General features: G+C 33.8%; 1 protein-coding gene across 1 annotated transcript in view; it reads right to left on the bottom strand.

The window, feature by feature from the left end:
- The window catches only part of LOC100373478 (uncharacterized), a 31,713-nt gene that overhangs the window by 4,017 nt on the left and 12,896 nt on the right, over positions 1-14,800 (bottom strand). The window contains exons 5-9 of the mRNA XM_085507492.1: positions 13,910-14,111; positions 12,325-12,487; positions 11,540-11,668; positions 10,265-10,401; positions 7,961-8,052 (exon numbers count right to left, since the gene is read on the bottom strand). Coding sequence (XP_085363618.1) covers positions 7,961-8,052; positions 10,265-10,401; positions 11,540-11,668; positions 12,325-12,487; positions 13,910-14,111 — 723 coding nt within the window. The remainder of the gene's footprint in view (positions 1-7,960; positions 8,053-10,264; positions 10,402-11,539; positions 11,669-12,324; positions 12,488-13,909; positions 14,112-14,800) is intronic.

The raw sequence follows: 14,800 nt of genomic DNA on the forward strand, positions 1-14,800 counted from the left end.
ATGAAATACAAGATATTGACACTACAACATTAAATGAACCACATTGACATAGTAACATGAAATACAAGATATTGACACTACAACATGAAATGCATCACATTGACATAGTAACATGAAATACAAGATATTGGCACTAAAACATGAAATGCACCACATTGACATAGTAACATGAAATACAAGATATTGACACTACAACATGAAATGCACCACATTGACATAGTAACATGAAATACAAGATATTGACACTACAACATGAAATGCATCACATTGACATAATAACATGAAATACAAGATATTGACACTACAACATTAAATGAACCGCATTGACATAGTAACATGCATTAAAATATATTGACACTACAACATGAAATTAATCACATTGACATAGTAACATGAAATAAAGATATTGACACTACAACATTAAATGAACCACATTGACGTAGTAACATGCATTAAAATATATTGACACTACAACATGAAATGAACCAATTGACATGGCAACATGAAATACAAGATATTGACACTACAACATTAAATGAACCACATTGACATAGTAACATGCATTAAAATATATTGACACTGCAACATTAAATGAATCACATTGACATAGTAACATGAAATACAAGATATTGATACTACAGCATTAAATGAATCACATTGACATGAACCACATTGACATAGTAACATGCATTAAAATATATTGACACTACAACATTAAATGAACCGCATTGACATGGCAACATGAAATAAAATATATTGACACTACAACATTATATGAACCACATTGACATAGTAACATGCATTAAAATATATTGACACTACACCATTAAATGAATCACATTGACATGGCAACATGAAATAAAATATATTGACACTACAACATGGAATGCACCACATTGACATAGTAACATGAAATACAAGATATTGACACTGCAACATGAAATGCACCACATTGACATAGTAACATGAAATACAAGATATTGACACTACAACATGAAATGCACCACATTGACATAGTAACATGAAATACAAGATATTGACACTACAACATTAAATGAACCACATTGACATAGTAACATGCATTAAAATATATTGACACTACAACATGAAATGAATCACATTGACATAGTAACATGAAATAAAGATATTGACACTACAACATTAAATGAACCACATTGACATAGTAACATTCATTAAAATATATTGACACTACAACATGAAATAAATCACATTGACATGGCAACATGAAATAAAATATATTGACACTACAACATTAAATGAACCACATTGACATAGTAACATGAAATACAAGATATTGACACTACAACATTAAATGAACCACATTGACATGGTAACATGAAATAAAATATATTGACACTACAACATGAAATGCACCACATTGACATAGTAACATGAAATACAAGATATTTACACTACAACATGAAATGCATCACATTGACATAGTAACATGCATTAAAATATATTGACACTACAACATGAAATTAATCACATTGACATAGTAACATGAAATAAAGATATTGACACTACAACATTAAATGAACCACATTGACGTAGTAACATGCATTAAAATATATTGACACTACAACATGAAATGAACCAATTGACATGGCAACATGAAATACAAGATATTGACACTACAACATTAAATGAACCACATTGACATAGTAACATGAAATACAAGATATTGACACTACAACATTAAATGAACCACATTGACATAGTAACATGCATTAAAATATATTGACACTACAACATGAAATAAATCACATTGACATGGCAACATGAAATACAAGATATTGACACTACAACATGAAATGCATCACATTGACATAGTAACATGAAATACAAGATATTGACACTACAACATTAAATGAACCACATTGACATAGTAACATGCATTAAAATATATTGACACTACAACATGAAATGAATCACATTGACATAGTAACATGAAATAAAGATATTGACACTACAACATTGAATGAACCACATTGACATGGCAACATGCATTAAAAGATGTTGACACTACAACATGAAATGAACCACATTGACATAATAACATGAAATACAAGATATTGACACTGCAACATTAAATGAACCACATTGACATAGTAACATGCATTAAAATATATTGGCACTACAACATGAAATGAATCACATTGACATAGTAACATGAAATAAAGATATTGACACTACAACATTAAATGAACCACATTGACGTAGTAACATGCATTAAAATATATTGACACTACAACATGAAATGAACCACGTTGACATGGCAACATGAAATACAAGATATTGACACTACAACATTAAATGAACCACATTGACATAGTAACATGCATTAAAATATATTGACACTGCAACATGATATGCATCACATTGACATAGTAACATGCATTAAAATATATTGACACTACAACATTAAATGAATCACATTGACATAGTAACATGAAATACAAGATATTGATACTACAGCATTAAATGAATCACATTGACATGGCAACATGAAATACAAGATATTGACACTACAACATTAAATGAACCACATTGACATGGCAACATGAAATAAAATATATTGACACTACAACATTAAATGAACCACATTGACATAGTAACATGCATTAAAATATATTGACACTACAACATTAAATGAACCACATTGACACGGCATCATGAAATAAAATATATTGACACTACAACATTAAATGAACCACATTGACATAGTAACATGCATTAAAATATATTGACACTACAACATTAAATGAATCACATTGACACGGCAACATGAAATAAAATATATTGACACTACAACATTAAATGAACCACATTGACATAGTAACATGCATTAAAATATATTGACACTACAACATGAAATGCATCACATTGACATAGTAACATGAAATACAAGATATTGACACTATAGCATTAAATGAATCACATTGACATAGTAACATGCATTAAAATATATTGACACTACACCATTAAATGATTCACATTGATATGGCAACATGAAATAAAATATATTGACACTACAACATGGAATGCACCACATTGACATAGTAACATTAAATACAAGATATTGACACTACAACATGAAATGCACCACATTGACAGAGTAACATGAAATACAAGATATTGACACTACAACATGAAATGCACCACATTGACATAGTAACATGAAATACAAGATATTGACACTACAACATGAAATGCACCACATTGACATAGTAACATGAAATACAAGATATTGACACTACAACATGAAATGCACCACATTGACATAGTAACATGAAATACAAGATATTGACACTACAACATTAAATGAACCACATTGACATAGTAACATGCATTAAAATATATTGACACTACAACATGAAATGAATCACATTGACATAGTAACATGAAATAAAGATATTGACACTACAACATTAAATGAACCACATTGACATAGTAACATGCATTAAAATATATTGACACTACAACATGAAATGAACCACATTGACATAGTAACATGAAATACAAGATATTGACACTACAACATGAAATGCACCACATTGACATAGTAACATGAAATACAAGATATTGACACTACAACATTAAATGAACCACATTGACATAGTAACATGAAATACAAGATATTGACACTACAACATTAAATGAACCACATTGACATAGTAACATGAAATACAAGATATTGACACTACAACATTAAATGAACCACATTGACATAGTAACATGCATTAAAATATATTGACACTACAACATGAAATGAACCACATTGGCAGAGTAACATGAAGTAAAGATATTGACACTACAACATTAAATGTACCACATTGACATAGTAACATGCTTTAAAATATATTGACACTACAACATTAAATGAACCACATTGACATGGCAACATGAAATAAAATATATAGACACTACAACATTAAATGAACCACATTGACATAGTAACATGCATTAAAATATATTGACACTACAACATTAAATGAACCACATTGACATGGCAACATGAAATAAAATATATTGACACTACAACATTAAATGAACCACATTGACATAGTAACATGCATTAAAATATATTGACACTACAAAATTAAATGAATCACATTGACATGGCAACATGAAATAAAATATATTGACACTACAACATGGAATGCACCACATTGACATAGTAACATTAAATACAAGATATTGACACTACAACATGAAATGCACCACATTGACATAGTAACATGAAATACAAGATATTGACACTACAACATGAAATGCACCACATTGACATAGTAACATGAAATACAAGATATTGACACTACAACATGAAATGCACCACATTGACATAGTAACATGAAATACAAGATATTGACACTACAACATTAAATGAACCACATTGACATAGTAACATGCATTAAAATATATTGACACTACAACATGAAATGAATCACATTGACATAGTAACATGAAATAAAGATATTGACACTACAACATTAAATGAACCACATTGGCATGGCAACATGCATTAAAAGATATTGACACTACAACATGAAATGAACCACATTGACATAGTAACATGAAATACAATATATTGACACTACAACATGAAATGCACCACATTGACATAGTAACATGAAATACAAGATATTGACACTACAACATTAAATGAACCACATTGACATAGTAACATGAAATACAAGATATTGACACTACAACATTAAATGAACCACATTGACATAGTAACATGCATTAAAATATATTGACACTACAACATGAAATAAATCACATTGACATGGCAACATGAAATAAAATATATTGACACTACAACATTAAATGAACCACATTGACATAGTAACATGAAATAAAGATATTGACACTACAACATTAAATGAACCACATTGACATAGTAACATGCTTTAAAATATATTGACACTACAACATTAAATGAACCACATTGACATGGCAACATGAAATAAAATATATTGACACTACAACATTAAATGAACCACATTGACATAGTAACATGCATTAAAATATATTGACACTACAACATTAAATGAACCACATTGACACGGCAACATGAAATAAAATATATTGACACTACAACATTAAATGAACCACATTGACATAGTAACATGCATTAAAATATATTGACACTACAACATTAAATGAATCACATTGACACGGCAACATGAAATAAAATATATTGACACTACAACATTAAATGAACCACATTGACATAGTAACATGCATTAAAATATATTGACACTACAACATTAAATGAACCACATTGACATGGCAGCATGAAATAAAATATATTGACACAACAACATTAAATGAACCACATTGACATAGTAACATTCATTAAAATATATTGACACTACAACATTAAATGAATCACATTGACATAGTAACATGAAATAAAGATATTGACACTACAACATTAAATGAACCACATTGACATAGTAACATGCATTAAAATATATTAACACTACAACATTAAATGAATCACATTGACACGGCAACATGAAATAAAATATATTGACACTACAACATTAAATGAACCACATTGACATAGTAACATGCATTAAAATATATTGACACTACAACATTAAATCAATGACAATGACACGGCAACATGAAATAAAATATATTGACACTACAACATTAAATGAACCACATTGACATAGTAACATGCATTAAAATATATTGACACTACAACATGAAATGCATCACATTGACATAGTAACATGAAATACAAGATATTGACACTACAGCATTAAATGAATCACATTGACATGGCAACATGAAATACAAGATATTGACACTACAACATGAAATGCACCACATTGACATAGTAACATGAAATACAAGATATTGACACTACAACATGAAATGCACCACATTGACATAGTAACATGCATTAAAATATATTGATACTACAGCATTAAATGAATCACATTGACATAGTAACATGAAATAAAGATATTGACACTACAACATGAAATGCATCACATTGACATAATAACATGAAATACAAGATATTGACACTGCAACATGAAATGAATCACATTGACATAGTAACATGCATTAAAATATATTGACACTACAACATTAAATGAATCACATTGACATGGCAACATGAAATAAAGATATTGGCACTAAAACATGTAATGCATCACATTGACATAGTAACATGAAATAAAGATATTGACACTAAAACATGAAATGAATCACATTGACATAGTAACATGCATTTAAAGATATTGACACTACAACATGAAATGCATCACATTGACATAGTAACATGAAATAAAGATATTGACACTACAACATGAAATGAATCACATTGACATAGTAACATGCATTAAAATATATTGACACTACAACATTAAATGAATCAGATTGACATGGCAACATGAAATAAAGATATTGGCACTAAAACATGAAATGCATCACATTGACATAGTAACATGAAATAAAGATATTGACACTAAAACATGAAATGAATCACATTGACATAGTAACATGCATTTAAAGATATTGACACTACAACATGAAATGCATCACATTGACATAGTAACATGAAATAAAGATATTGACACTACAACATGAAATGAATCACATTGACATAGTAACATGCATTAAAATATATTGACACTACAACATTAAATGAATCACATTGACATGGCAACATGAAATAAAATATATTGACACTACAACATTAAATGAATCACATTGACATAGTAACACGAAATAAAGATATTGACACTACAACATGAAATGCACCACATTGACATAGTAACATGCATTAAAATATATTGACACTACAACATTAAATGCATCACATTGACATTGTAACATGAAATAAAGATTCTGACACTACAACATGAAATGCACCACATTGACATAGTAACATGCATTAAAATATATTGACACTACAACATTAAATGAATCACATTGACATAGTAACATGAAATAAAGATATTGACACGACAACATGAAATGCATCACATTGACTTAGTAACATGAAATACAAGATATTGACACTACAACATTAAATGAATCACGTTGACATGGCAACATGAAATAAAATATATTGACACTACAACATTAAATGAATCACATTGACATAGTAACATGAAATACAGATATTGACACTACAACATGAAATGCATCACATTGACATAGTAACATGAAATACAAGATATTGACACTACAACATGAAATGAACCACATTGACATAGTAACATGCATTAAAATATATTGAAACTACAACATTAAATGAATCACATTGACACGGCAACATGAAATAAAATATATTGATACTACAACATGAAATGAACCACATTGACACTGCTACATAAAATGAACCACATTGACATGACAACATGAAATAAACCACATTGACATGGCAACATGAAATGAACCACGTTGACATGGCAACACGAAATGAACCACATTGACATGGCAACACGTAATAAAGCACATTGACATGGTAACATGAAATGGACAACATTGCCGCTGCAACACGAAATAAACTATATTGACACTAATAATCACTCGTTAGTTTTCGCATAAATATTAAATGCTAACAATTTACAGCAACATTCCATATTTTCTATAATTTCAGAGGTATTGGTCAGATATTGGAAAAATATCCAGCTTTATTTTGTGGCTGGTTTTGTGTCAAAGGGTTAATGGCAAAAACCTGTATATTGATTTTATGGCCGGAGATTGATGGTGGTATTTAGGTGGGGGGGGGGGTCAAATTCTTTATTAACGGTAAATGTTCAATCAGTTTCCAAAAATTCAAACAATCGTCAACATATATAATACAAATAATGTTTGACTACTATATCGCTGTTATGGGCCAACACCTCTTCCAGAAAGTTCCAGCTTGTGTGACCTGTAGGGGTCAAGTATGACGCTTAATTACCTGGTTCACAAGATAGTTAATATTCACAGCAGACCCGATTCCTAAGACGTATATAAGAACACATGTCGATGGAACGGCGATGAAGCGTTTAACTGCGAAGAAAATAACCAAATTATACAATGGCAATCAAAATCTAACCACATCATGATCAGGCACTGCTGGTCACGTGGTAATGGTATATTCGGTATCGATATTTTGCGTGCACGTTAAGAAAACTCGTTTTAGCTGGTTGTCATTTATCGACACCGTTAAAGATTGTTCACATTCATGCAGTAAGGGGTTGTCCTTGCACTATCACGAACACGGATACCAACATTTCAGATTATTTCGGTAATTCTGGTACTTTGTTATTTAACCTATGATTCAACTGTGAAGCTTGCACAAGTGATAAACAAAATTAAATTAATCAACGACTCTAATTCCTTCTGGCCAATAATTATCAGAGGCGGCGGCACAAAATTTTGCATGACGGGGCGAGATCTGCTCACCAACCTTGCTCCGAAGACGCGACCTTACTAGAGGGTCCAGGGCATGCTCCCCCTTTTTTGTCTTTCATATTATATATGCCCTCTTAAAAAATGAAATCTAGACCCTCTGAAACGCTATTTTCTCCATTTTGAGGGGCAAATTTTGCTGACACAAAGGGTTTCAGCTTGATTTTGGAGGGGCATTTGTTTCGAGTGGTGACTGCCCCCTCTGCCCCCCCCCCCCGTGCCGCCGCCACTGATTATCGCTGAAACGACAAATCTTGAGGGCGTTGTTTTTTAGTTTTTAATCTTAGTTTTTTTTCGAAAAGCGGATTCAACTCAAACTTCTTAGGAAGTCTTCACCGACCGACAGTGGTGATTTGGGTGGCGTTCCACTTCACAGTGTTATCGTCATTTACCAATTACCAATGGTTTTCAGGGGTGAGAGTACGTCACTCGGCGTATGACCTTTTGCAACCTTTTAACCTGTAACCTTTTGCCTAGTAATTTTGACTATTCCCGACTCGTATAATGTATTTTGGTCATTGTATATTGCAAAAACACGACTTATCTATCCACGTTTCTTGGGTTCAACGTTTTTTTTCGGGAATCTGCATTATAAGATAATAAGAACGAATCCAATGTTGCATGGGTGGGATGGGATGTGGTTAGTTGATTTTTTCGAACATCATGGTCTAACAAGTCATTATGCCAAATAAAGGCATTTATTACATCTCACTGCTGTTACACATGCTGTGATTGGTTGAGACTCGGTCACATGACATGGAATAAAAATGGATATTACATGGTATATTGCCCGCCAAGTGGATATTACATGGGTATATCACATGGATGACGTCACTGAAACCACTGCGCAACGATACTGCGCATAACAAATTGTCGTTCGCTGCACTGGTGATGCTCTGGCCGCTGTTGCTTTCGGGGTTGCTTTCAGGGTTTTGAAGGAACTTTATCCATTCGAAATAGACAGTAAACGTGTCAGAATGGATATTAAGTAAGATACTCTGTTTTGATGTATAGGGTATTTTTTATATGGAGCAAAAATGTACGGCAAAGTCGCCACTGAAACGTCGCAGCCGGGATCGCTGCGGCGCGTTCTCCGCTGTGAGCATTTCTACGCGTTCCACGCCGATGCTAATCGAAAACGCTCTAAACAAAGCTGTGTGGCTTGTAGGTGTGGTACGTTCGTGAGAAGGTAATTTCAGTCATTTCCACGGCACTCTGACATTTTTATCTGTAGAGTGATCAAATAACTTGCGTTTGGGAATTTCTCAATTCATTTCAAAAATGTTATTCTCGATCATTTGAGTGATTCACACTGCTGAAACACGGTTCAACTAAAAAGAGTATCCATGGCTGAAAATAACATTTACTGAGTGTATTTCGTTGTTTTTTTCAGCAAACAATGTATGTATGTTATTGAGTAATGTGAAACTTGTTATAATAGATAAAATAAAATATTTAATACTTCAAATATAAGTGTTGTTATTTTGTGGGAGAGCGGGTGTGAGTGATGTATGGTATCTGTGATATTGTCATGGTGGATGTCTGTTCGATGTGATAAAATAAATAACACATGGTTATTCGGGCAATATCACGATTTGTTGTCTGCCCTCGGGCTGTTGGTCATGACCATAATATTGATGATGCCCTCGCCTTTGGCTCTGGCATCATCAATATCATGGTCATGACCACCATCCCTTGGGCAGGCAACAAATCGTGATATTACCCTCACAAGCATGTGTTATTATTTAAATGTAACCATGTATTCAATATCACCGATACTCTATAACCCTGTACAACATTCTATAAATACCTCCCAAATCTTCCAACGTCTTAACAGCTAGTTCAATCATTGCTATTTCCGTTGACAAAAGTGCAAGCGATAACGCCAAAAAGAACGCAATGGCGAGTATTTTCCCTCCTGTAATGGTGGAATATAGAATTGGCATCCTGTAAAAAAGAAAATTATTTATACAGTTTGCCAGTCCTAGTCAACAACATTTACAATGGAAGGGAAATTACAGAAGCAGACGTACATAGACAAATTACTCCGAATTAACAAAATATTTTGGTAGCAAACATAAAAATAACCCCCACGTCGCAAGCTATTGTGATGACAAATCTCAAACGACATCTTTCGGAGAATTGAATGATTAAGTTGAAATGAAGACTTATCCTGGAGTGTTATCGTGACAAAATTTATTTAAATTGGCAGAAAACATGATAAAGAAACATTGAACCCAGCCTTTGAGGGGAGGTAAAAATTTACACGTACGCGTGCAACTAGAAGTTCACATAGATATGACCAAATTTCATTATCTGTGTATAATTGTTGCCACACGTTTATTATTCAGCGACCATACTATACCTTCCTAAATAATTTTCACAAAAACACATTTTTTGCGCACTGGTGCACCGGTAAGAACAAAAGAAATCATTTTTAATGTATAGCAAATTACTAGTAAATTTCCGCCCAACAAAATCTGTGCTGTGTCGTCCATAGTATTAAAGTGAGGGAGTCGTCACCTGCGCAAGCGTCAGATGACCATAGTGTGTTATTGTTTACAAACAAGCGTCTAACCATGAGCCTTTGCGTTTTTAGCGTGCGTTGATATCGTCGCTTGGGACTCAATTCCTGCGCGTGCATAGGTGACGACCCCCCCCCCCCCGCTTTAACACAGTTGATTCATATTTTTTATAATTCTGGTCAAGAGCACACCCGACACAATAACAGAATGTCGCAGTACTCGGCTACATACGTCTTCTAATCGTGCAAATATACCTGCTTGCTGACAACGCATTTTAAATAGTGTTGAATAAGTGATTTTTAAAAGCTTTGCCCATAACAAAATGTATGTTGTTATATTATCTACAACTTTTGAAGAGGGGGTGTCAAAAAAAAGGTATAAAAGTGCGAAAAAATGTTTTAAAAACTCCTAAAATCAGCACATTCTGGGTAACAGCAAATGAATTTAATTAGATGTCACAATTGAATGAACGTAAAATAACACGTATAGCAACCGATAACTGGAGGCGAGAATGCCGTACCAGTTTTGGTGACCAGAGTATATTTCAATTAAAATCTTACCATATAAACGTGAGTCCAGTATTTGCCGGTCCACTGTTCTGTAATATGTCGACTATTTCTGTCTTATTCAGCCCAGCTTCAGATTCGACGGCAAATACCGTGGCAAAAGTCATCATGGCGCTCATTAAACTGCAAACAGACGACAACAAGTTTGGTCAAAATACAGATTAAGGCGGGAAATCGTCATTTGCGCATGCGTCTACCCATAAGCCTTTGTGTTTTAGCGTGTGTTGTTATCGTCCCTTAGTACTCAATGTCCGCGCGTGCGCAGGTGACGACTCTCTCGCTTTAATATAATCACTCGCCTTACCCGCCATGCACGGCTGTCACGCGAGACTAATATAAATTAACTGCAGTGGAGGGAAAACTTGAACGAAAGCATTTATGGAATCGGGAAATCATGATAGTATACTTTCCTTGGCTGTGCATTTAACGTTCATCAGCCCCATTTTCAGAAAGATTACGACAAAGATATTTATTTATAGAAATTCACAACAACATGGTATGATATGTGTGTATAGAACGTGTGACGTCATTGAAAACTAGCGGTGGGGGCCGCGTGATTCCACACACTGCTCCCCCATGGTGGTTAATGTTACCAAGCCTGCGGAAGGTGTCCATGATACTTAGGGTGTACACGGGTGTACACCCATTTACGAGGGGTGGGGTATTAGATTACAAAATAAACATGCTAAAAACTAAAAAGCCAAAAAAAAAAATGTCTACATCAATGGGGACAAATAATCACCATGTACATATTTCAGATGAGAACATATTTAAATTACCTTATTAAATTATTGAACGACGGTATTATGACTGACATCTTTATTATTCCAGTTTTTTCGGTGGTGAAAGCTGCATATGACGTCATTAGACCCCATCCGGCTCCGGTATCGAAGGCGTTTTGGCTGGCTGCGTCAATCCACAGTTGTGGGTCAGCAAGAAGCTCTATAGTAAACAAAACAAGTAACATAAACCACGTGACTTGCCATTTTAGGCGTCACAAGCTATTTTTTTTTCAAATATGGAATTTTAAAAATGTTGCTGTTGCTATGGTCATAGTTGCCACAGAGACAAACATGGTATTTTTTTCCGAGTTGTCATTGTACCATTTATGCACATTAATTAATGAAGTCATGTGACATAACAAGGAGCCAACCAGCTCCATTGTATGGAATTGATTAGAACACCATTCCATTCTCGGGCAAGACTTCTTGATGAGTACCAAAAAGACAAAAATATTTGCAAAAAATATTGAATCAAGTGAGTCAAACAACGTAATATACAACAGTAATGCCCCGCCGTGTGCGATACTATTTATACCAGGTTTTGACTGTGCGGTAGGAAAATCGTTGTACAACTACAAAACCTACCCGACGGGGACTAATAACCATATGATGTTAAACGCTATTAAAATCTTGGAATACAAGCATAGAAACAATTATACAGCGAACAATTTGTGACAAATAATGGACTTTCGTTCGTATGTTGAAAGTTAGTTTAATTTGTTTTAAAATTTACCAAATCTCAGAAATAATTGCTGAAATGTCACCGTCGGAAATATTTTTAGCATTATAAAATGTTTAACAAATTATAAAATTATAAGAAACTTCGGCGTTAACTAACTGGGCATTAGGTGTAGGGTTTTGGTTGATGCATTATACAGTTGTAGATACAGTTTAATTAAACTGTAATTAAATTAAATTTCTTAGTAGAATTTAACAAAAAATAACGTATACTTATTGTCGTCGGATTAACACGAAATTTTCACAGCTTTAAGGTGACAATGAGAGGAACTTGAATGTGTCCAGACAAACTATTTCATGGATTATTTACCAATGTGTTGTGGTTTGAGTTGGGGGCAATGCGACTAAAACAGAAATTAAAATTCAGGACACTACTTTTCAAAACGCGCTGCTTGAATAAAACTGACCAGACACATTCAATTTACCAGACTATTGAACAACTAGGAAAAGTGAAAAAAAAAAAAAAAACTTCTCATCACCAGCATAAATGCGTAATTATTTTTTTTTACAAAAAAAGTAATTTTTCACTTTTGATTGAGTAACACACCGTAGAATGCAGATACGGTAGTCCCGCTACCTTAATTGAGAAAAATAAAAATTAAATTGCATTTGCATAATGGATTGCAATTTAATTAAATTGCATTCCAATATCGGATTATAATTAAGTTGAGCTGAAATTATTGGCTTTACTTTCCCTGGAAGAGCAATACTTGTTAATCTGGCTGTTCTGGCTACATTCGGCTCCGAGTTTTTAAAGACACCTTTACGTGTTTAGCATGTTATCGTTCCTTTGGACTCAATTCCCGCGCGTGCTCAGGCGACGACCCCCTCCACGTTAACTTACCCCAATCGGGCGAAAACAAGAATTTGAGTCCTAACTCTGCGCCAGGCAACGTCATGGCCCAGATGAATGTAAATAAAAGAAGCAACAGAAAAATGGGGACGATGACGCTGTTCACTCTCTCGATCGTTTTCACACCCCACATCACCGCCAATCCTGCGAGGATTATTGCTATTGCCTGTGGAAGTAACGCCCATACGGTTTCCTGTGGAAGAGACGAGCAGCATAATTGTAAAACACAGACCATTTATTCGCTATCGAAGTGTAAAATGAACTTGATATATATTTGCTCCGAACTAATGAAAATATAAAACAGAAATTACAGAAATTCTACTAAATTCAGCTAGAACAAATTTTAATCAAGGTACTGGCAGACTAATAGGTGATTCACTGAGAAAAATATATCAGATGAGCGTATCGCAAACTCAGAGTACACTGTCACTAAATCATTATCAGTATGTATTCTATAGTTTCAGGGCCGTAGCCATCGGGGAAGCTGGAGCTGCCCTCCCTAATTTTGGCTTCGTATTTCAGACGTTACTGCAGTTGAATGTAAAGCGTATTATTCTCGATTCCCCTCCCCTTATGGTGAAAAAAAAAATCAGCGCCCGCCATGATTTTTGCATTGACCACCTAATATAACAACATAATTCGGACTAAAAAATCTATAGTTTTTGTTTAAGTATGTGCATCGCCATAATCGTCACGCTGCGCGCGTTCCAATTTATAATACTTTAATTTACACGCGTTCTATACGTCACATATTGGATACGACGCGGTGTGACCACTGTGCCGCTTCAAAGTACACTTTTCACGATTTTCGTGACATTTTATAATTTCAAAACTGCGCACGTATGCCACGCACCGTTACTAGGTTTCAGACACTTGCAACCT

The sequence above is a fragment of the Saccoglossus kowalevskii genome, chromosome 14 (genome assembly GCF_978046115.1).
Source record: "Saccoglossus kowalevskii chromosome 14, keSacKowa6.1, whole genome shotgun sequence".
Lineage (NCBI taxonomy): Eukaryota > Metazoa > Hemichordata > Enteropneusta > Harrimaniidae > Saccoglossus > Saccoglossus kowalevskii.